This window comes from Varanus komodoensis, unplaced genomic scaffold (genome assembly GCF_004798865.1).
Source record: "Varanus komodoensis strain SLA01 unplaced genomic scaffold, ASM479886v1 scaffold24, whole genome shotgun sequence".
NCBI lineage: Eukaryota > Metazoa > Chordata > Lepidosauria > Squamata > Varanidae > Varanus > Varanus komodoensis.
Genome location: NW_025335641.1, coordinates 8635848 through 8660963, shown reverse-complemented (window position 1 = coordinate 8660963; position 25116 = coordinate 8635848). Strand labels below are relative to the sequence as shown.

Here is a 25116-nt window from a genome sequence, read left to right as displayed (position 1 = left end):
CCAATTGGCTACTCAATTGTAAATATGTGGGTTGTTGGGCAAAGGATCTGGGTAGGATCTGAACAATTTCTGGGTTTCTCCTGGGTTCAGTCAAGATCTGCAAAACCCAAAGACTTGCCTCACCTGTGCATCAGCTTTTGAGATAGCTGAACTCTGCTAAAGCAGTTAGATGGATCCTGTGACAGCAGATAGGAGCTGGCTTGTGGCATCTTTGTGGGTGAGCCCTCTCCTGATGGCATTAAGCTTAAAGACAGAGTGTGTCTAAGGAAAGGGAAATTAAACGTTAGGAGACTAGCTAGCTTAATTATCTGCTGTCACCACCTACATAGGCCTGACAACAAGGCTAAGGAAATTCAAAGGGAATGCAAAAATCAGGTGAGGGAAACATTCGGTTTATATTCATAGAGGAAGGACAGAGTAAATAGAGTGGAAAGGCACAACACTTTGACCCTCTGCAGTGTTTACAGAGAAGATGGGTAATGAATTAATACACAGACATATTCATGACAGGAATTCATGTGAATGGATTCACCCTACCAATTTTGGTCTCTTTTGGCATTTGCTGCATTATCAAAACCTGTTGGGAGCTCACTTCTGTAAGTATGTCCGAAATGCAGCTAGTCAGGGGATGGCTTCATCTGGAGCAAGTAAATGAATATGTATGTAGGTAGGTATATCTCGTCCTTCTACATAAGGAGGTCAGTATGTGCTGATTCTGGAACAGGGTAGTGCTGTGCCCTCTTTCTCAGAGATCAGTCTATTTGAAGGGCTTCCAAAGGATCATCCTCCATTAGAAGGGTGCCCAATGCAAGTCTAGTTAAAAATACACAAAAACATGCCCATCAAAAAGAAGAGCTGGACCTTAAAGGCTGGCCAGGTTTTCTTTTTTCTACAGCAGCCCTAGTTGGAAGGGCTGCCAGAAGATTGTACTCTTTTGAAAGTGTCCTCTGTTTGAAAGACTATCCAGTCTGAATCATATTGCAAGATAAAGAAACCTAGGAAAGGAAAGCCAAGAACAGCCCATACAAAGGCAAACATTCAGATCGCCTGGCTGCCATCATCCCCACTACAAATTTCTATTTGCATTATTAAAAATGATTTGAGTGTGCGTTTATATATGACAATTAGTCTCTTCAAATATGAAGCATATCTGAGTCTTCTTTGGACCCTTTTGGCAATGTGCAAGTGGCCAACTTGCGGTTTGTCAGGACTGGGAGAATCCTGTTACAGCAATGTCTGAATATATCTGGCATTCCTTCAGTGTTTCTGTATTCCAGGTACCTTGGGGATCCCTGGAGCAAGCCTCTTCCAAACCTCTTGCCAGGTTGTCTGAGGTGGGTGCTATTGGCCAACTTAATGTCACCAATCCCATCTCAAAACAGTTTAGCTTCAATGTGGCTTCTCCCCAGGAGGCAGATCCCACTATCTGATTATGGGAAAAACAAGTCAGTTCACTTCCCAGGCATCCAATTCCATTTGTCTGTTCTTTCTCTTCCAAGGAGTCACTCTTCCCTTGATGTCCCAAGCCAAGCAAAGAGACTTCCATGCCACTTCTCCAAAGTTCAGCGAAGACGTGAATGAACCCCCACTGCGGCCCATCCTCTCGGTTCCTGTTCGTGTCCCATGGGAGAGTCACTGATACACCCAAATAATGGCCTTGCTAATTTGTTCCAAGCCCAGATTTGTAGTCGGGAGTTCATGGATATGCGTTCTTAAAAGAAAACCTTTCCTTATTCAAAACTGGCCATTTTGTTCTGCTCTGAAGTACTTCCAGATTCTTCAGTAAAAAGAACTGACAGATTTTGATTGCCTTGTTACTTTACAAAGATAGATTGAGTCCTGGCAATGAAAGCAGAGATCAAGACGTAGGCCAAACTCAGTTTAAGCCTTGACACTCTCACTCTTCCATCTTGCAGACTTAAGAGTTAAACCAGCTTTCTTAAACTTGCTTGGAATTTTCCACTGAAAGCAATGGGTCCTTCACTATGCTTAACTTAGTGCTGAATTTTAATCATGAAATGTTTTACTTTTGGTTCAGAAACTTTCGCTTAGAGAGTCACAAAATGTTTATTCTCACTGCCATGAAGTCCCAAGGCATGCCTATGTTACAACGTGTACAGATGTTATTTTATTAATTAATTATTCAAAATATTTTAGACCACTGTCCACCTTCACAGATACCAATGCACATGAATAAACCAAATTGTAACATCACAATACTATAAGATAATATTCATTAACAATCTTTCCAAGCTAGCTGTAATAACCAGAGCAAATTAAGGAAATTATGGCTGCAATCCTATGCCTGATTAAAGGGGAAAAACCCCTACAAATCCCAGCATTCCCTGGCTAGCAATGGGATTCGGAGGACTTTTTTCTTTCTAAACACACCAAAGATCACACCCACTGTTGGATGGGAGATGCTGGCAGTTGTAGAGCATTTCCCCCATCTAAACATGCATAGGACTATGCCTGAAATGTTCTAACTCTTCCCACCTTGCCCACAAGAATTCTGGGAACTGTAGTTTGGTCAAGATGCCAAGGATTCTTCAGCATCCTGGCCTCCTCAAGAGCTACAGTCTCCTTGGATTTCCCAGGAAAAAGGAATTGCTCTTCAGGCTTAAGAACATACAGAAAGCTGTGTTGGATCAGACCAAAGGCCTGTCTAGTCTTGCACCTGGTTTCCCATGGTGTCCAATCAGGTGCCTCTTGGAAAGTCCAGAAGCAGGACATGTGGACAGCCATGTTCTCCCGTGGTTGTTCCCCTGGAACTGGTTATCAGGAGGATCTTGCCTCCGGAACCATATGCCCATCATGACTAATAGCGACGGGCAGCCTCATCCTCCATGAATCTGACTACCCTTTTTTAAAAGCCACTCGCACAGAGGCTGTTGCCACTGACCTCTGAGACAGATGCTCCTCTGACTATCACTTTCACAGCTTAATCGCACTGACGGAGATACAAGGGAGGAAATGCAGATATTGAAAACATATTATTTATATGAACTTGGCGGGAATCTTGCTTTGGATAGTCCATTGTGACATGAATGGTTGTTTTCATCTTTCTTACTCCCATTGTGCACAAAATGATATCAGGTCATCCCTTGAAGTTACACAAAAATATCACCAGCTCCTTAATTAATGGCTTTCCTTTGATAATCCCCACCACACCCCGCTGTTCTTTATGCCCTTCCATTCTTCTAGTCTGTTGCTTCCCACTGAGATATCTCGCTCATTGATGTTTTTGCATGCCATTAGTGAATGCATGTCTTTGTGGAATGAAATATACAGGTTACGGAGGTGGGTGGGTGTGGGTGGGTTGTGCTTCTGCAAAAGGGAACAGTTTCTTTATTTCATAATGTTGGCAGGATCATCCAGCCTTCGGACTACATACCCTACTTGGATTATTCTTGTTCTTCTGAAAAGGAAATGGATTCTTCATAGGGATTCTCATGATGCCATATAACAGTGAGGGGTAAAGGTTCCGTGACTGCATTATGCAGAAGCCTGCCTTTTATCCTCCAGATGGAGTGGGATTTAGTTCTTACATGTTGCATGGAAAGTTGCAAGGACACAGATTATTTTCCGAAATACACAAGAGCAGAGCGGGGGGGGGGGGGATGGAAATTATATGTTTAACCCTTACATTGTCAAGACCAGCTCTGAGCAGCATTCTTTCTCCCGTGCTTAGCACTGTTGGATACCATAACTGAAGGTTGTGGTTGTTATGACTCATGGGACAACTCTTGTTGTGATATTTCATCCAACTTTCTGGTGGTGCCTTAATGTTTATAATTATTATTAATAATAATAATTTCATTTCTAGTCTGCCCAATCAGCAAAGCTCTCTGGAAATTTTACAGCAGTCCATAAAAACAGCACAACAGGGCTCCATAAATCTTACCAAAATAAAAAGAATTTAAAACAAAAAACGAAAAAGAGCTAAGAGAACATACAGTGAGGCTGTTTTGTAAAAGTATATATGTTTCAGTCCCCACAAACACTTGACCAACCAATACGAATTGCAGATAGCCTTGTGTGGATGGTCTCTGAGCATACAGAGAGTGCATCCTCATAACAGACCATCCAACAAGTGGATGTGATTAGGGCACCATCCTATGCAGCTGTTTATGATCCTCCAAACTCAGAAGGTTACCAGCATCCCATTGAGCAGGGCGAGCCAGACGTGCCCCCATGCTTTTCTTGCCCTGCAAAGGGCAGAGACAGCTAATTTGGGCCCTTCGTACCCTTTGTCCCTGCACAGAGGGTGGAGGGGCTGAGGCACTCCCCGCATTTTTTGCAGAATAGTGCCTCCTTGCCCCTCCTCTCCCTGCTCTACAGAATGGCCTGCCTCCACACACACCTGCTCCATAGATGGGCTTCCACCTTTGGTTCGGTAGCCAGCAGAGGACCCCACAGAGCCTCTTCTGTGACCTAGGAAGGATTGCCTGAGGTCCCTGACTTTCCTATGGCCAGCCAGACAGCCTTTGCTAGCCCTAGGACTGTGCTTTAGGTGTGTGTGAACTGAATAGTCACACATTCTTTCAGTTTATCCCCTGCCTTCCCTTCCTTTTTGGATCCTCCTCTGTCACATTTTAGATGGTAAGACTGAATTCTGTCCTCTCTAAAGCACCGTACACTCTGATGATGCCTCTTAACACTGTATCCTCTAGGTCTGAGTCAGCTGTGGGGGGAAAAAACCTTGCCAGCGTCTGCTAGGCTTGATTGTAGAGAGCGCAGGACTGTTACCTGGTCATGGATGCAGAGCTACTCTGCATCAGGACCAATTTGGGGAAGGGGCAAAGTCATAATAGGTGCACAGGACCAGGAAACAGTTGCAGAAGGTGGGCAACTCTATTTCCGAAGCTTTTCAAGCTGCCGCTGGTAGGATTTGGCAGGAGCCTTTTGCTGTCAGCTGCTAGCTTGCATTCTGACTTGACCGATTTAATTTCATTGAGAAACGTCAGGTATTTTGTTCACATGGCGACCACTCTCAATGTGTGAGAACAAAGCCTTGTTGTGTAGTTGCACCTGGTGCTGTGCATGCTGAGCAGGCCCCCTGTGGCATCTGCACAGAAAGCAGAGGTGGCTAGAAGGGGGGGTGGGGCTAGTCAGTGTGTGCAGGCTCAGGGGAAGGGTACTTAGCTCAGATACTAGCTGGGTTCACACAGCATGAGAAGCAGCCCTGCATGGGTCATGCTTTTTTACCATGATCTACCCACAGCCAGTCCAGTGGTTTCAAGGTTATCATGGTTTCCATCCTCCCAGTTCAGTCCTTCTCCTCATTGGCATGTATCCCATCAAGCACCATGCCTGAAATTCAATCCCAAGTTACTTCACTCCAATGATGCCTACTTCCTCTTTATTGGTCTGCACATAGAGGCAGGATGGCTAGAGCGGTTCGTGCAGTTGCCACTTTTTCCTGAGGACTCTGTGGTAATTTCATACCAGAACCGTGGAAACCATGATCCCAGGTTTATTCAACATGACAAGCCATGACAGAGATAACATAGAACAAACTGTTGTTTCTTATCATGACTGCTAAGGCCAAACTTACTATGGTGAAATACTACAACTGGGTTCAGACAACATGATAGACCAACAAAGTTAAAAAGAAACATAGAATCAGAGTAAGTCAGAAGGGTTCTCCTGGGCCATCTAGTCTGACCCCCAGCTCCAGCCGGCTCTGCTTACGACATGCCTACCACGTGCATGTCTAGCCTATCCTTGAACACCCTCACCGATGGGGCTTCAAGCACCATGGCTTGTCATTCTGTCTGAACCCATCTAAAGTGTGAGTAAATGCCTGAATATAGTCAGAGCATCTTCTCCAGCCTAGCCCTCCCCAGATATCTTTGGACTTCAGCTTCTAGCATGGCAAAGGGGGAGGGATATCTGGAAGGCTCCACCCTATTCAAGTTCAGAAGTATCATTTAGTAAGGGAAGTCAGAACATTATCCAGAGGTTCACATAACACTGTAAACCATCCAGAGAGCTTCATCTGTGAGGGGTATAGAAATGTAATAAATAAAAACACCCCCAGTGCATTGAACAAATGAGGAAAGGTGGTTATGTTTCGACAGCATGAAAGGGGCTTGTGCACATGCTAATATACGTGTATAGAGCTCCTCCACATAAATGAGGACCTGGATCAATACTCAGGAGTGGAGCATTTATTTTATATCCTGCATTTATGCTAAAATAAAAAAGTGCCCAGCTACTAGCTGTTTCTTTATGAGTATAAGTATTTGCCAAACCCTTCTACCTCCTTGGAAAAAAAGAGTCTTAAATACAAATGAGACTGATGAAATTCTTTCAAACTAGTATGATGGAACTAATGGGACTTTGGGTGTTTGTTTTTGCTGACAGTAACACATTGAAATTGCTTCTGTAAGTAGCATTACTACTAGATCAAGATGAGACAAACTGAGCCCTCCCCAGCCTGATGTCCATCCCTCTTGGACCGCAGTTCCCATAATTCCCATCAGAAGGACACAGTTTGTGGGAGGCTGTATTACTGCTGATCCCATGCCCAGGTTTCCTAGACCAGAGACCCAAGGGCTCTTCTATAAGGTGGTCAGGGCCCTGCTACCTCTCCCAACAGCTCACCTGATTCATCTTGGGCTAGTTGCCTGCAAGTCCCCATCCAGCCTCTATTAGGGGAGCAAAGTGGAGCAGCAAGGCTTTGGCCACCCAGGTTTCTCTCCTCTCCTTCCACTGCTTCTCATGCTTCATCATCTGCTCTTGGTTTCAGCTCAGGCAAGGAGGTACAGCAGGAGAGAGATGGCTGCATCATATTCTGCAGCAGAGTAAATTTCAGGACCTTGGACAGCAGTCCTGAAGCAGCAATTCAGCTAGAGAACTGACAGGGCATACAAGCATTAGCTAGGAGCAACAGGGTCTTAGGCCAGAAGAAATGTACTTGAAGCACCACTCCCCAACCCCACTCCTCAGCTGTGTCTGGCTGTTAAAGTCTGATCTTGCTGTTCCTGGAGACTAAAAGTTGGAGGTAGGAGAATCCAGCTTCTCAGTTCTGCCCTGTTTGCCAGAGGGAAGAAGTGGGGACAGTGGAACCTTCTGGGGATCCCATGGATAGGACAAGGGGTCTGTGGCAGTAGGCCCCAGTTCAGAAGGGCCAGGGACTGGTCCTTGAGGGTTCCACCCCTGGGGCATAACTTTTTTGGAGCCTTACAAGCATAGTGGAGAAGGGGAACATTCTTGGTGGCATACTGAGCATCAGAAGAAATGCCAAGACATCTCACTCCTCCTGTGTTTCTCCAACCAGTGCAGTGCTATGGTGGAAACTTCCAGGGAAGCCTTGCTACTTTACTAATGTCTCTGAAGCTTAGCTTGACCCCAGGAATGAGTCACCACTTCCTCTCAGCACTGGGCCAGGGTCATTGGAGAACACATTAAAGGAATGGGCCACAAAAGTTTAATTCAGCCTTGGAGGATATCCATAGTTTCCCAGGAAGCATTTCCTATTGGGCATATGCAGATGCAGTGTTTGCTACCCAGTCTTCTAATGCAAAAGAAGCACATTTGGCATCGGTGAGAAAGGACCCTTCTCATGGCTACTGAGAGGAAAGGCAGTCCTCACTGTGCTGCGCTTATTAGTGGGTCACAGAAGGAGCAAAGGTGGCTTTCAACAGGGAACATCTGATGTTCCCCATCAGTCTGGTTCTACTAGAGATGCTTGCCAGTGCCTCCTGCAGAAGCTTTCCTGGACCTTCCAGCTGTGATCTTTTAAATGGGATACAAAGGTCAGGACTGACCCTATAGTTAGGCAGTATAAAGTAATGGGTTCAGTGGTTGATGCTAAGAGGTGGTGGCAAGATACAGGAACAGAGGCTGCCCTGTAAATTAACTTACTACTTACTTTCTTTCAACAGAAAAACTGATTCATCTGCCAATCATTTTTTGTACAAGGATCACAAGGGGAACACCATCTTGTTCTTTGCCTCAGGCAGAAAAATGCATTAAGGCAACCTTGGCAAAACTGAGTTCTAGCTCTGCCAATAAATAGCTCTTGAACACTGAGAACCATCCTGCACTGGAGTTCATGTCAAGCATTCATCTCCTTCTCTTCTTGCACTTGCTGGGACTTTTGAGAAATATCTTCTGCAGGAATTAACAGATGAATTTCATTAGCATTGTTAGCATCTTGGAGAAAATAGCTCAAAGATGTACTGACCACTGTTTTTATTTCAAATAGCATATATATATTAGTGTACTTTGTAAGCTGTCCTGAGGCTTATGCAAAGGATAGGATAGAAATGTTATAAATGTATGGATCATGGAGGATACAGACATTTTCACAAAAGTCTTGGACCTTCAGGAAATATATTTGGCTAGGTGTAGGATCTCACGTTACCCATGTGCAAATAGCATGGCCATTTGTCCTCTTTTTCTTAAGACAGTCCTCTGTTTGAAGCACTGCAAAAGAACTCACCTCTATTTTGAAAGCACCCTTTAGTTTGAAGAACTGTGCAGTCTGGTTTCAAGATAAAGAACCATCAAAAAGAGCTGAGCACTGATGCTACCCATCTCTAATTAGCTCCTGGGCAAGGCACATAGGCCACCTGCTCATAGTTCTCTATTTCTATCTAAATTATAGTACTTCTTTCTAAATGTTGAAATGCCAGTTTTATGTAAAGTGAGGTTCCCCTTTGTTCTGCTTTTGGTGATGCAGTTCCTCTTGGTTGGCAGTTCACAACTGTTCTTCATGCCACAACCTTGTCACAGCCTTTTGGACTGCAACGCACAAAGTTAAAGCATTCAGCATAAAGGTGCCACTTGGACTTAATCTACTAGGTGATGTGATATACTTACTTTTATGCACTTGAAACATCTACTATATTCAAAACCACGTCTAGAATTCACATAATGTGCCTGCAACATGGTGCTATCTTGGTGGTCCGCGTAGGAACTGGTTCAATTCTTCTAAGAGTGATAACTCATTAAATATGCAAACTTGAAATACTTACAGTGTATACCTATATAGCCTTCTTAAAGCTAGGTCAAATATTAAAGCTAGTCTCTTTCTATATCTGAAATTCCCCTGTCTGCTGGATGCCTCATAATGAGGCATTAAAGACAACATACCTGTACAAGATTTGCCTGCCACTGCCCAAGCCAATGGCATTTCTGTGAAGGGAAACAGAAAGGCTTACCTTAGACATGCAATTGCCCTTTTGTCGCAGGTTCTAGTAGAGGATCATTGTAATTTTGAGAGATGTTTGTAAAGGTTTTTCAGAAGGAAAAACAAGCAAACTTAGTTCTTTCCTTGCAACAAACGGGATAAGAGATAGGGTTAGAGTTAGGATTCCAGTGGTAGAATGCTCTTGAACCCTTTCATATTGTGAGTGATATATGTTCCCTGGTACAAAGACAAAATACTCCCCGGAAGTTGAAAATGAGCATGGAAGAGAGTAGACAGGGCTAGAAGAAGTATTTTCGTTTTCTACACTAGCAGTGGATGTTGCTCAAGAAAACATTCAAAAATGGCATCACTCCCTGCACTGACTTCAGTGGCATTGTCCGCTCTACCAACTCAGAACACTTTATCTTCATCCAACTTTGAAGGTGTGGAATGGGCTTCCACGAGAGGTGGTTGAGGCCCCATCGGTGCGGGTGTTCAAGGATAGGCTGGACGTCCATATGGTGGGCATGTCGTGAGTGGAGCCAGCTGGTGCCGGAGGTCAGACTAGATGGCCCGGGAGGCCCCTTCTGACTCGCTCTGTTTTCTATGTTTCTATGTTTCAACTCCCACCTCATCTAACTCATTTTGCTGCATTTATCAACTGTGTTTTCCGGAATTCCCTCTTCCACACTACTGGTATGGATTGTGCTGTCCATCACAGACTCCATAGCTCTGAAAGTAGGATTGAAGTCCATGTGCTTTAAGGCAGCAGAAGTTCTGATTATTGGGTGCTGGAGATCAGCAAGGTGTGATAATTACAACTTTGCAACCCTGGTTGGCCAACCTGTCCAGCCATTGTCCGAATGAAAATGCTGGGCTACATGGATGCTGATGCCAGATGCCGAGTATGGTAAAGCAGCATGGACTCTCCATCTCCAGGCCTTTAAGGACATGGAGGGAAAGAGTCAAGCAGTGGTGCTCTGCTCCATGAATATTCCTCTGGCCCTTAAAGTCTGATAATAAATTTATACTCCCTATCTTAGCTGTTCATCTCAAACATTCATAGATTAGGAAAAAAAATCCTTAGTATAGAAAAAACAGATTGATTTAAAGAATGGAGAAGAGATTTTTTAATGAAAAAGAGATGTTTTTTGTGACCCCCTCCCCACTTACAAAAAATATAGGTGTGTTCAGTTGCAGCCCACTGCAACCATTGTGTGTTCCCAGGGTCTCCAGACTATTATGTTGGGAGGCTGTTCTCCATCACAGTCCATGTTGCCCTCTCATCTCCCTCCTTTCATACCTTTCACAAGCAGGAGGGATTACAGAAGTTCACAGTGTAATCCAACACACACTTAAGTGTACAACTAATGTCCACATGGACATGTGTAGGATTGCAGGGTCTGAAACCCTGCCTGATTGCTGCAGCCCCATGGATCTTGGTGTTTTTAATACATAAATCTCTTCTAATATAGAGCAGTCAGGTTGCTAATGGGGACTGGTCATGATTCTCATGTAACGCTGGTCCTCTGTCAGCTCCACTGGCTTCCAGTTGAAATCCGGGCCCAATTCATGGTGCTGATTTTGACCTATAAAACCCTAAACGGCTTGGGACCAGGATACCTGAAGGAATTCCTTATATGACCTCACACCCCTTAAGATCTGCAGGAGAGGCCCTGCTCTGAGAACCCTCCCTGAAGAAGGTTAAAAGGACATCTACTCAGAGGAGGGCCTTCTCTGCAGTGGCGCACAGATTGTGGAATGTGCTTCCTGGAGAGGTTCGCCTGGCACTGAGTTTATATTCTTTTCGGCATCAGGTTAAAACCTTTTTATTTAATTGTTATTTTAAAAATGAATTTTAATGTTCAACAGTCACTTTTTATTTAACTTACTTAACTTATATTTTTGGTTATTTGTTATTTATTATATTGAGATATTGTTTTATTGTGTCTGTTTTAATGATTGTAAGCTGTCCTGAGATGCCATGCATAAGGGACGGCATATAAAACTTTTAAATAAATAAATAATATCTATAATATAAATGCAGTGGGAGATTTTGTGCCAGAAAAGGACATTTTTGGCCCATGTTGAAAAATGTTTGATAAAGAAAAGGAAGTGTCTTGTAAACTTTGGTCACTTTCAGGCCCCAATAGTTTCTCAAGACTCTTGTTCATTCAACTATGAATGGAATCACAAACTACACCGACGGACATTTTACCCTGTCTTTCTTTCAAGGAGCTCATGGTGGCATGGCAAGGTTCTCCCTGTTCCCATTTTAATTCTCACAACGATTGCTTGAGGTAGGTGAACATGAGAAATAATGTGACTGGGATTCCAAGATGGTGTCAGAATGAGACGGATGTGATTAACGGAGTTCTGTTATCACGCCGGTATTACTCGGCAGCGAATTGTGGGAGACTCATCTAAGCCCTGTCGAGGTGAAGACAGATTACCTGGGCACGCTTTTGGCTTGATATGAGATGGCAATCTCATATCTGCTGAGAGCAATTCAGGTACTTCTCAACCGAGTAACACAGGGGGTGGTTTCAGCCCCTTCAAGTTCTCGACATCTTCGAAGATTAGCTTAGGATTTTTATTAGCCAGATAAGCAATGGAACTGCTGAGTGAATATTTTTTATTTCTTTCGCAATATTACCCGTGGAAAAGCTGCATTTGTTTATAACTTGGCATTAAGAAAAGAAAAACCCTCCGGATGTTTAGGCAGCGACTGAGATGAAAGAGTGCTGAGGCTTTTGTCCAAGTTGAAGCCGAAGAAAAAGACTTTTTCCTCTAACCTCCCTAAGGGTGTAAAATTAGTTTAAATTTTTAAGGTGCAGTTACGTGATAGAAGTTCAAAGCTTCCACCGATCATTTTGGATATCTGTTTGGACTTCTGCCAAGATCAGCTGGACACTCGCCAGGATATTTTTTACATTGTCGGATGCTTTCTTCTTTAATGTGATGACTGTTTGGGTGCGCATTCCTATTTTCCTTTTGCACTACTTGTGGAAAAACTATATCTGTTGTTAATTGGCATTTAAAAAAGAAAAAAAAGAGAAAAGAGGAAGGAAAAGAATCTCCATTTCCTCTCCTGCATTTCTGGAACCATTGCCAAAGTATTTGGCAAGTTGCCAACCTTCTGACCGCTAGTGATCTAGAGAAAAGAAAAGTGGAACTGACCTTGGCTGCCACTCTGTGGCTATTGGAATTATTGCAACGATGGAAGAGCTGAAGAGAATTTTTTTGGAAATACAAGAATCTTTAACAACTTTACAAATATCCCATGAGGTGATGTTGAGACAACAGGAAATCTTCTCAGTTGAACAAAAAAAAAAAGTGCTTTGATAAGCTTGATGCCTCTTTTAAGGAGATAGTGATTGATGTAGAATCCAAAACTGAACAGAATATACAAGAAATGCAACAAGTATATGAAAAATTTGAAAAATTTGAAACTGTGGATAAAGAGAAACAAATTTGGCCATTAAAGGAAGGAATATTTTTTTTGGAGGATGGATGAATCCTGAATTAACTAAAATTGATTCTGAGGAAGAAGAAACAGTGAAGGTTGATTTGCAGCAAAAAACACAGCCATTGGGAATAAATACTGACCTACAACAAATGCTACAATTACTGAAGATAAAGCAAGAAATAGTGAAGATTGAAATACAGACTTTGAAGTGGGTTGATTTTCAACAAGTAACACCAAGGGGAGAAAGATGGGCTGGAGATGTAAAGTTTAAAAATATTGATTTTCAACAAAGCCTATTAAAACAAAAACGGTGGGGCAGAGGTGTAAAAAAGAAATGAGATAATGTGTTGTCTTAAAAAGGAATGGTATAAAGGGGTTGGCATGTTTATTGTGGTATGGAAAGGCTAAGGTATATGATTTTAACTGTGGAAGCGTCTCTACATTTAAATGTGTTGAATTATGAAGAGATTATAAGATAAGATTCAAACTGAACTAAGAAGGAGAAGAATAGGAGTGGAGTCCCTTTTTTTCCTTCTTCTTTTCTTTCTTTTTTTTTCTCCTTTATGGGTGATATAAGGGAAAAAGAGAGATTCTTTTTTCTTTTTTTATCTTAAAAATGAATGTTCAAAAGCTAAGTTGCATGACTCTTTTGTCTTTGAATTGCTATACTAGAAAATGACTATTATGGGAGTAGGAGGAGCTGTACTAAATAGATTTCTTTTCACAAGCGAAATATATTAAAGATTGTAAGGAGCTGGACTCTTATAAGGAGTTAATTGTATCTGATTAAGTGAAGTGTAAGCTAGATGAAACTTTAATAAATTAGCTTAAAGAAAATTTGTTTAAAAGATATTATAGATAATTGTTGTCATCAAATAGATTAGATAAGATGTCCTTAAAGATGCTAAATGGATGTTAGACATGTGAACATAAATTGGGTTAAAAGTCTTTAGTTCTTGTTTAAGCTTGGAACTTTTCTTCTCTTTCACTTTCCTTTTTAGTGGATATTAGACTGGTAAATACTAGTAAACAAAAAATGTATTTGATTGTATTTGTAACTATTATAATGAGGCATTTATCTGTTTAATATTAGAAAAATGAAAAGCTCTGGAATTGTGTAGAGTTGGTTAGATTGAAGCTACTGTCGAAGAAGAAAGAAGATACTGACTTTTATCAAATTTGGAGTCTTTCTTTTAATATTGGTCAAGAAAAATGGGACTCTGTAAGAAATGGATGGACTGATCTTACCGCAGAAGGAGAAAGAAGATAGTGACTTCTATCAAATTTGGAATTTTTTTTTTTTTAATTGGCTGGAGAAACGGGACTTGGTTTAGATCTAAATTTTTTTTTTAAGATTCCATAAATGGATCTGAACATGATTACAGAATGTTAAAAGATATGTAGTAAGGGACTGGCTCAATAGTTCCAATGTTTGTAATGATTGATGTTTTTAGTACTGTTTTAAAATTTAATAAAAAAGTAACTGGGAAGAAATAATGTGACTGGCCCAGGGACACCAGGAAGGCCTTGTGATTAGGTGGGGATTTGAACCTGCGTTTTCCCAGTCCTAGTCCAGTACTTGAACCGACACACCACGCTATGTTATGCTCTGTGAAGGTTTTTCAGTAGTTACCAACGGTGGATGCCCCTGTAGGGATTTCTTTTCCCCAATATTACCGCCACCTGTGGGGAAACTGTTTCTTCAGCTTTCTTATTTCTAGCAAATACTTCTATTTCTCAGCCTAGGGAACTCTCTGCTAATAGAACTCTACATTCTACAATCTGACTTTTTTTTCACTGCCACCTGTTTGGTTAGAATGCTTTAAAGATTCCTTATAGGTGTTATAAAGGTTTGGGATGGTTATCAGCACTAGATCAGATGAACTATGAAACAAGTAATTGATTGCAGGGATAATTTGTCATAATGGATTGCTAATATTTACATAAGGGTTTTCAAAAGACTGCTTAGTGACAATTCTTTAGGACTCAAAATAGATTGCTGTTGCTACTAGCCTTTAGCAAGTGGATTCCTTTTCCATCAGGTCAAATTCCCTAAACCTCTATCCCAGTCAAATAACCTTATAATCAAGCCAGCTTCTGATTATAATTCCACTCTAACACCTAAGTTCTTCCTATTTTATTACCAGCCTTGGACAGTTTTATCTGGGTTTTCATGGCTTGTTTGTATCGTTTTCTGGCAAGATCTTAGGGCATAAAAGAGGCCTAGTCCTGATCTTTCCTAGCTGCCTAAAATTATCCCCCAGAGAAAGAATAGTTTAATATCCAGGATTGGGCTATTCAATTTCACATCAGCATTCTCTTATTCCTTATCAAACACTTCACATCAACTAGAAGAACTTGTTGCGATTTCTCCAACAAACCCTCTGCAGAGGCAAAATGGAAGTCCACCTAGCAACCCCTCCGTGACTCCCCAAAGGATTATAGGGTTCCTATTGTAGGATGTCCAAGTGGCCTACTTGGTAGAAGACAGCCCTCTACTTTGGAGAGTTACCAAAGAACAGCCCTCTATTTGGAGGTGGCCAGTCCAAGTCTGGTTTAAAGAGAAAGAGCCATAGAGGAGGGACAGCCAGCGGGGACCTTGCTCTTGCTCTTGCTCATCAGTACTTAGCAGCTGGACAGCAGAATGAGCAGAAGTCACACACGTCTTGTGGCAGAATCATTTCTGGTTTTATATTTTTGATGCTGGAGCTGTCCTGCTTTCAAATGGTACTTCCCTTGGTTTTACCATCATGAAGCTTGTTCTATATTTAGTGCTGCACTTGAGGAAAACTCTAAGAACTCTAAACAATTCCAGTGTTAGGGACACTGATTAAGACTGCTGATCATTTTCAACTACTTTCACTGGGAAGAAGGGCCACTGTTTCCCCCATAACTTCTTCCCAATCAATGAAGTTAGGATCACAAATGTAAGCTGAAACCCCATGCAAACTGACCTGGAAGGAAGACCCATTGAACGCAGATGAAGTCACTCCTGAGTAGACATGCTTTTACTGTCTTCTCTGAATACTTAGAAACCAGTGAGTACCTTTTGCATGATCCCACTGGGTCCAGGTTTCTCTTATTTCGCAACTAGAAATTTCAAACAAGAACAAGAGTTAGCTGTTAAATTCTCACTCTCTCCACCATGTGAACCCACTTCTCATTTTTACCTGTCCTTAACATTCTGGTCTGACACCAGAAAAAAGGAAATCTACTTTGCAATGAACACAGTGCGCGTAGGCAATGTGATGATGCTTAGCATGCTTAGGGTGTTTGAACTGAATGCTTGCAATGAAAAAACTCCTGCTTTCAGCAGTACACCAAATATACTGAGTTCAAGTAGCTACTTGTAAGTTTTAGTTTGTTGAATGTACATGTGTTTTCCCTTGGACTTTTTATTTTTATTTACTAAGAAAAAGGCCTGAGAAAATGTAGTGTGTTCCGCACACAACGCATTGTCTCCAGATTTGTGTGGGGAAAACTGCTGGATCTCCTGTTAAGTAAAGTGAAGCAGCCATTTCGGCCCAGAGCTTGCTTGCTATTTAATTTATTTTCATTGCACTGTCACAGCAAGCGAAGTGTGATTTTGCATGGAATCATGACAGTTCTGGACATTGTGCCGTGCAACAGCAGCGATCATTAAATCAGGTGCAGCATACTGGGCATTCTGTAAAAACAGATAGAGGGAGACAAATGATGTGGTGTGGAAGGCATGGAATGATTCATCTGTGCACATTTATCAACCCCCTTTTAGCCTTACGGATCCATTATGCTGGGACAGCCATCATGGCTGAGTCATTATAAAGCAAAACAAACATTAGGTATGAAACCGTTGTAGCTGACAGGGAAAGTAGTGGGATGAGCTTGCGGCACTGGCTTCACATCGGGTTCAAAAATAGCCAGTTTGTGTAGGCTTTAAGAGCATTTGAAAGCATTCAAGAGGGCCACACCAATGTCTTGATGCACAGTTCGAGGGTCCCACTTCTTAGACAACAACATGGAGCTCGTTTTGTGTTTAGTAGTATTTGGCGTTTGTGTTTTGAATCCAACTTAGGAGGAGATCCCAAATCACACACATCAAAGTATCAAAGCACACACATTTTAAAATAAAAATTCACATCTAATTTAAGATTCTGTATAACAACGCCAAAGGGCAAATTATAAATCCTGGCAAATTTCAAATGTTTTCTACTCTTCATTGTTTAAGGTTCATATAACATTTTTTTTTTGTTTTGTTTTCTGTTTAATTTCAAAGATAGCTTCAAGAATTATTTAAAGTAATACATGTAGTGGCTGAAACTTATGCTACAAAGTATTATTGCTAATGGCTACATGCTGCTCTTAAACTGTTCATGTTTGTGTCCCAGGTGCTGAATTTTCAAGGGAATTGTTTTGTTAATAGGATTCCTGACTACCAAAACAGGGCAAAGGAAGTAGTCCTGTTCTACATGTGTCCCACTGACTTCAATGAGATTTATTCCGGCTAAGTGTGTATAGGACTGCAACCAAATCTCACCGAAGATAAATTCTTCCAAAGGGATGTCACTTATTAGATCATTGTTAATGATCATTAGATCATTTGGTTGCAGTCCTATACACACTTAGCCAGAATAAATCTCATTGAACTCAGTGGGACACATGTACTTTATGCATAAGATTGCACTGAAAATATATCCAACTCAATGGCATATTTACTAAACAATAGCCAGAGTAAACTCACTGATCCCATTTCCCCTAAAAAGGGGGAGGGAAAACCAACAAGCTACTTAGTCTATATATGTATATATATAAAACAACCCCAGCTGCTCCACATGCAGTATTACAATTCTTCAAAGGCATTTTGTTTGCAACCCAAAAATAACAATGCCCAAAAAGGGGGGGGGGGGAGAGAGATAATCAAACTTTGCAATACACCGTTCTCATTCACATTGCCTTTGATATCAAGAAAAAAGAACACAACACATTTTGAATATGTACCTTAATAGAAGCAGTCCATATATCTAAAGAAGCATGCATATAACTCCCAACAGATGTAACAGAAATACTTAAATGTAACAAGAGACATGCAATCTTCGGACCATTAAGTAATAGGTGGTAGAAGTTTTTCCTCCAAGCTAGCAGTCTCTTTGCAACTGTTTAGTATCTACTAAGAACCTTTTAGTATCACTTCTTGCTATCCATTTGTTAATCCGCACACCTCAAGGGTGTAATTCAAAAGCATGGATATCTAGTATCATCACAGATTTTTCAAGAACAAAATGAGCCATGATTTTCAACCCAAAAGAAACCTCTCTGGATCAGGCTCACATCAGTCATCTCAGTGAGACATTGTCCTTATTGCATTGGCGGCATCTATCTGAGCTAGCTAGCTTCTTCTTAATGAGCCACTTTATTGTACAAGATTCATGATAAATCCATTTTTGTTTGGATCACTCTCATTTTTAAATCTAAAGAAATTGTACACGTGGAAGTGAAGGAGACCATCCATCGATCAGACTGCAGAGAGTATTCTAGTTCCTCATTCTATTCATCTCTGACCTGAATATTGACTTAACTACATGCCAAAGACTTTGATAAACAGCAATGGTTGGCATGGCTTTCAGTAAAGGATCAAGTGTTTGCTCCAGCAATGCAAGAAGTGCCAAATAACTCATCAGTGGTGGTCCACAGACAGACTCCAGCAATCACTGAAGCGGAATATGCTGCCAGCTAGCACTAGATGAGTGTAGAATAATAGATAAGCTTAATGATATCGAAGATCTATAAAATTAATTCTACCTTCTTTAATTAGCAACTGCAGTCTGTTCAATGAAAAACAGGGAAGAGACTTCCCACTCCAATAAACTGCATAAATATTTGAAAACATGCTTGGAGATTATCTAAAACATTATTTTGTAATGTATAAATCAACTGTGGCGAGACATTAATTTTAAGTATGTTTATCTTGCTTGAAATACTTAAAGGAAACTGGTGCCCTCCAGGTATTATTATTACATCACATTAGGTAAGTACCCTGCCATTCATCCTCTTGCAAGGGACCCAAGGAAACTGACAAAGCGCTTTTCTTCTCCATTTTATCCAAACAACAGCCCTTCGAGGTAGGTTAGGCCGAGAGTACAGAACCAACCCAATGTCACTCAGCTCTGTGGCTGACTGGGAACCAGAACTTGGATCTCTTGAGTCCCAGTCCAACACTGTGACCATTCCAGAACCACTGGCTGTATGTCGGACTGTAGCTGCCAGTATGCCTAGCAAGCATTAAGAAGGCACCAAGTTACAGAAGACTGCTACGAATGTTCGGAAGAGTGGTCTTTATCCAGAACACTCCAATTCATTTTCTCCCCCACAATTTTCCACTTCTGCACTCACACGCCAACAGATACTCAGCATTTCTGTGGCCACTTAGCAGACTCACTCCCAGTTCATCTGTTTTTTGGGGGGCTAACCCCCTTAAGTTCTTTTTTCTAAGTATTTTTCTCTTTCTGCAAAGGATGGTATTCCCCAAACAGCTGATATTTCCTTCTTGTTTCTCAGTAGCCCTGTTGTGGCTATTTGTTGTTGCTAGTCGCAAAGTCACAACTGACCCATCGTGACCCCATAGACAACATTCCTCCAGGCCTTCCTGTCCTCCACCATCCCCTGGAGTTCACCTAAGCTCACACCGGCTGCTTCAGTGACTCCATCTAGCCACCTCATTCTCTGCCGTCCCCTTCTTCTTTTGCCGTCAATTGTTCCCAGCATTAGGCTCTTCTCCAGGGAGTCCTTCCTTCTCATTAGGTGGCCAAAGTATTTGAGTTTCATCTTCAGGATCTCCCTTTCTAAAGAGCAGTCAGGGTCGCTCTCTAAGACTGAATGGTTTGATCCATCATAACTTATGATGTTCATGATTAGGGGTCCCAGGCACAGGGTGTGTTGGCTGAACCACATTTCAACTGGGGGCAGAGGGCACAGGGGGCGGTCTGTGACTTATTCTCAGAAAGCAGCCAAAAGGATTCATCTGTGATTTGGCAGAGTAGGAGTTAATCAGTCTGAGGATAGCCCTTGCCAGATTGGAGGTAGAAAGGATTGTAGATTGCTACAGTAACCTGTAGCAGTTTAGCAGGTATTCTCAAAGTGGGGCAGTGGTTCCTAGACTTTCCAGGATTAAATGTATCAGAAAAGTTACCTGTTTGCATCATTTCCTATGGGAAATTGACTGTTCTATCAGGTCAGGGGGAATCTCTAATTTGTGCTTTGCTCTATTGACATTTAATATAAGACATTTCTATACTCTATAAGACATTTCTATAAGACATTTCTATACTCTATAACTCTATGAGACATTTCTATAACTCTATGAGACATTTCTAGGTATAATTTTAAAAACATTCATTCATTCATTTCATTCATTCATTTACATACACCCCATAGACAAGGCTCTCTGAGCAGTTAACAATAGTTACACATACACATACATGGACACAAACAGAAATTACTTTTGAACAACAAAACCACAATAGCAATTGCAACTGAATCAGCTTAGAAGCATGCCAGTGGTTGAGAATAAAATGCAGTATTAAAATATAAATTGCTAGAATACTGGGAAAGTAAAAAAAAGGTCTTCAGCTGGCACCAGAAAGAATATAAAGTAGGTGCCCGGTACACTTCTTTGGTGTACTCCACAAGTGGGGTGCCACAACCAAAAAGGCCCTCCTTCTGGTAGCTACCTGCTTCACTTCCTTTGGAAGCAGTGCCCAGAGAAGGACCTCTGAAGATGATCTCAGGGTCTGGGTAGGTACATATGGGATGAAGTAAACTTTTAGATATCCTGTGCCCAAGCTGATTACGGCTTTGAATGTTAGCACTAGCACTTTGAATAGGGGCTGGACTTCAAGCCACAGCCAATGTAGCTGAGAGAGGCAAATTACTTTTTATAATAAAAAAATATTTTTGCCCATTCCAGTGGGAGGAGATGATAAAATGTGAATGAATGTGGCTGATTACCATGGAAATGGGACAAAATGCGGAGTATCCATAGTTACCTGCTCCACCTAAGGCACTCGTACAGGCCTGTTCCAGATTGGGGCAGATGTCGAAGGAATACATAATGCAATGGTTCACTATTTTGCCATTGAAATCGCAGGTGCAATGAAATCGCAATCCTGGCACTGACATTGAGTAAAACCAGGTAATAGTTGGGTGCTTGCAACGTGGAAATGTCACTCCAGTTGATAGTTTCAGCAGCATGGATTCCATCCATCCATTCCAGTGTACAGACAAATCTGTGACTTAGGCTCACCACTGGAAGACATCCAGCACTGAGGCAAGTTGTAAAGTTGGAACCAGACAAGAAACCCTATTCCTGGGTCCTGAATAATATGGCCTTAATGGCAGTGATTTTCCAGCGTTTTTTTAGAGTTTGGGTCAGTATGGAAACCTATTAGCACAGCATGTTAAGTGGAAAGGATTTTTGTGACCTGAATTCTAGATAGACTTGCAGATCTGAGCCAAAGTGAATGCATCGCTTTTAACAGCTCTTTTTCATTTTTCCTTCCCAGCTGCCCATTCTGGCATCTTCCGTTGTGAGCCTCTATTTCCTTGAGCTTACTGATGTCTTCAAGCCAGTTCATGCTGGATTCAGCTGCTATGACAGGAGTCTGAGTATGCCATACATCGAACCTTCACAGGAAGCTGTCCCTTTTTTAATGTTGCTTAGTTTGGCTTTCGCTGCACCTGCTATTACGGTGAGTTTTACAAGATCTCACTTCTCTTAATGCCTTGCGATGTTCCCTTGACAGTAGAAAAAAGGCAACAGTGACTATAGTGCACAGGCAGATCCATGCAGAAGCAGGTGGTTAATTTCAAAGCAAAGCTGTCATTTTTCCTTAAGTGCATTTCACTCCACTGGCTTCTCCCCTTTCTCTCTGCAGTATCAGCTTTGCACTGCATTGCCTTAGTGATAAGAGGCAGAGGTTGTGTTAGGGGGTGGTCACTACGGCTGAACCCCTAAATCATTCATTTAGATCCCTGAATTTTTGGGAGCCCACCTGCCTCACCATCCTGTTGCCCATGCTGAAATAAAGATACCGGGGCCCTGATTATCTCTGTTGCATCTGATCCCTTGGATTAGCTGGAGGTTTGTGCCTACTTGTGCTTCACCTCCTGCAGCCTTCGCCCCGTGAATCTTCCTGCCTGAATTTTTTCTTGAAGTCAAATTTCCTCCTCTTCCTTAGCGACATAATCCCTTTATTGAAGCCAGGATGTCCTTAAGAGACAGGATCCACCTTAGAGCATATACAAATTGGCATGTGAAAAATTATGCTGGGGGGGGGGTCCTTTGGGCATGAACCCCAGATGCTTTCAATATTTAGTAGTGCCCCTAATGACAGAACTGTACAGTGCACATGCTTAGGGGTACTCTTTCTATTGTTTCTTCATTTGTTCCAATGTTATGCTTCAGCTTAAATTAAAACCTCAGTATTTATATTTGACAGAGGAAGAGACTGAGGCAATATACAAAAATGGTATGGAACTTCAGCGTGGTTTGGAAAAAAAATCTCTAGATCTGGTTCAGAGCCCTCTGCCTATGACTCCCATCATCCCTTAGCATTAGCCATACTTGGTAACATTGATGGGAGTTGTAGGACAAACCAACCAGGAGGTATCTAGTTGGAATAGGTTGCGCTATGAACTCCTGCAGTGTTCCTCAATAGGACTGCCTTTGTTCTTGTCCATCAGAAGTCAATGTCAACAAGGAGGTGTGCTGAGATACGGTGTGTTTATTAAATAGCTTTTCCGTAACAGAAAAATCTACCTCTTCTGAGAGGTGCGTGCAGGCAGAATTGCCAAAAGCAACTGAGAACTCTGCAAAATGAAAATGTTAATTTAATATCCCGGTAGTTACTGTTAATCAACGCCTCATCATCATAATGGCTAAACTGAGACAGATTATAGTGTTAGATGCTATTTTTGACAATGGCTTTAAGTCCCCCATATGTTCTCATGGAATTACACAACCTTCACTGCCTTTTTCTTGCTGTAGGGGAAGTAAGAAAAATCCATTCCCCCAGCACACAATGCAGCTGGGAGGGGGTTAAGGGTCTAGCAAGTATGTCGTACCACTGTCCTCACTTCATTGCATACCAGGAGGTCTGCTCTATCAGCAGCGTCGCAATGATTTCCACAATTATTAATTTAAACTTTAAGCAAGATCTTTGAATGATTCTGTTTGTTTTGTTTTCACTTCCGAGGCTTTAAACTTAAAATACTTCAGAAACAGCTTCTTTTATTTTATGTATTTATTTTCCGATTTATATCCTGCCTTTTTCCTACAAAGGGCTCAAGGCAGCTTGCATCATTCTCCTCCTCCATCTTATCCCCACAATAACAACCCTGTGAGGTAGGTTGGGCTGAGAGTCTATGACTGGCTCAAAGTCGCCCAGTTGGCTCCGTGGCTGAGTGGGGACTAGAACCTAGGTCGTCTCAGTCCCACGCTCTTAACCGCTACACCACACTGGCTCTCAATATATAATAATACTTCATAAATTAGGTGACTCATGTTCACTTCTTTGTGATCAAATTTCCAACTAAAAGAGCCAGCTTTAAGTGAATGAGGGCTGGTTCATGCATACACATCACTTGCTGACTAGCGCTGAAATGTATTTTAATATCATATGATATGAATTTTCCATTTGTGCAGTTAAATCAACAATGACTCATTGTATACCTTCTGGGAGTTGCTTTTGTCAAGGGCTGAACATGCCATGTGTGGGTCCTGAGTTCTTTTACAGTTCACAACACCCAGAGGAAGATTAAATTGTTCTGGAGCAAGTTAAGTGTAGGATCCTTTAAATGGAGCATTTTAGGTGGACTAGAATATAGCCCAAAAAGCAATGTGTGAAAGCAGGCAGCAGTACCTGAATAACATATTCCCTTTATTCCCCTTTTTATTTTTTAATAACCAGGTCACAACTGTTCTTATGGACCTAGATCAGCTGCTCCCAGAAGAGGTTACAGCTAGAAGAACTTCATACAATTCCTTTAGTTTTTAAGTTCAGGTGCGAGTACTGTTGCTTCTGTAAACTAAAATGGCACCACCAACATACAACAGGGAGTCATGTGGTTTTGCTACCTCCATCTTACATGGGAGTGCTGCTGTTTTAGTAACATAAGCAAAGAGATCCCAAGATTTACAGAAGTGCAAAACATCTGTAGGGGAAAAAAATCATAAGGTGAGAAGGAGACATCCCGGAACAGCCCAGTGAAAACTGAGGATGCCTGGTAGCCATGGAATGCTGACTGGTTCTTGGCAGTGGGCCTGGATAACTGAAAGAATGGAATGGTGCATCATGGAAGCAGGCCTGGCTGGCTGGCTGGCTTATGGACACAGGAGTAATCCACAGTGGCTTTCAGGGTTTTTCCCTATTTTTACTTTATTGCTATTTTGTAAGTTGCTGTTAATTTTACGATAAATAAAATTTGCCTTAAAATTTATTCAGTGCAAACAGCTTCCTAGACTAGCGAGGAAATCCTCAACTTTTCAATATTCACATCATTCCATTGCTGTTCAGTGCCCCTTCTTGTCCCCTGGCAGCGGATGCTTTCCTTAGCAACCCACATGTTTTTGTTTCTGGGCATCTGTGATATTACCATGCACTAGATATGGCATTATATTATTAACAAAATCAGGTCAGTCACCGTAGCTAATCCATTTTATTGCCAGTGAGCACAAACAAGGTTGGAAACACTGAGAGCCAAGACGGAAAATAGAGCAGAGCACAACAGCACTGGGGTGACAATGTGGAGACGTGTGCAACTCATGTTGAAAATGGCCAAAAACAAGAGGTGTCTTTGGCATTCCCTAACCTAATACAAAGTGAGGCAGATTGTTTCAGCTCAGCCTGATTACTGCATCCAAAGAAGGCCTTTCAAAATCTGAAGCACTTGCTAGACTGTAGCTTTGGCCAAGGCAAATCTGAGCCCATATTCCCACACTGCTTACAGATGTAATTACAGCTCAGTCCATAATTTGTCTGCTCAGAACTAAGTCATGGCAATTTCAGTGAAACTTACTATAGGTAAATGTGCAGGTACTTGTAGCCCTGGTAAGTATTGGGCATGTTGCCATCTCTCAAAGCAAACCATCCCAGAGTTATGAGACTAAAGACACAGTCTTGTATGTGTTTAGACAAGCAACAACTTCTGCAGTGCTAGGAATTATCAGACTTTTTTCTCTCTCCAAAAATGCATAGGATTGCACCCTAAACTACTGCTACAGGAGAGAAAATCTGTGCATGCTGGGAATTGTAGTCATATGTAGACTTTAGCTCAGTTCATCTGTTGGTTCATATTTAATAAAATAGTTCATGTCCTATTTTACAATCCAAGAATCCACAAGGCAGCATCAGATGGTTGGATCAGATCCTAGGCAAGCCGGTCTCTCAGCCAACAGTTCAGAATGTCTCCCTAGCAAACAAAGAGCTTCCAGATAATAAAAACTGAGTATATGCTCTGTCCGGGAAAGTTG

At 41.7% G+C, this 25116-nt stretch overlaps 1 protein-coding gene across 2 annotated transcripts in view; it reads left to right on the top strand.

Moving 5' to 3' along the window:
• PLPPR4 (phospholipid phosphatase related 4) overlaps positions 1 to 25116 on the top strand; it is a 48119-nt gene that overhangs the window by 5782 nt on the left and 17221 nt on the right. For both annotated transcript variants that reach the window (XM_044432502.1, XM_044432501.1), the window contains exon 2: positions 21149 to 21334. In XM_044432502.1, the coding sequence (XP_044288437.1) occupies positions 21149 to 21334 (186 nt within the window). The remainder of the gene's footprint in view (positions 1 to 21148; positions 21335 to 25116) is intronic.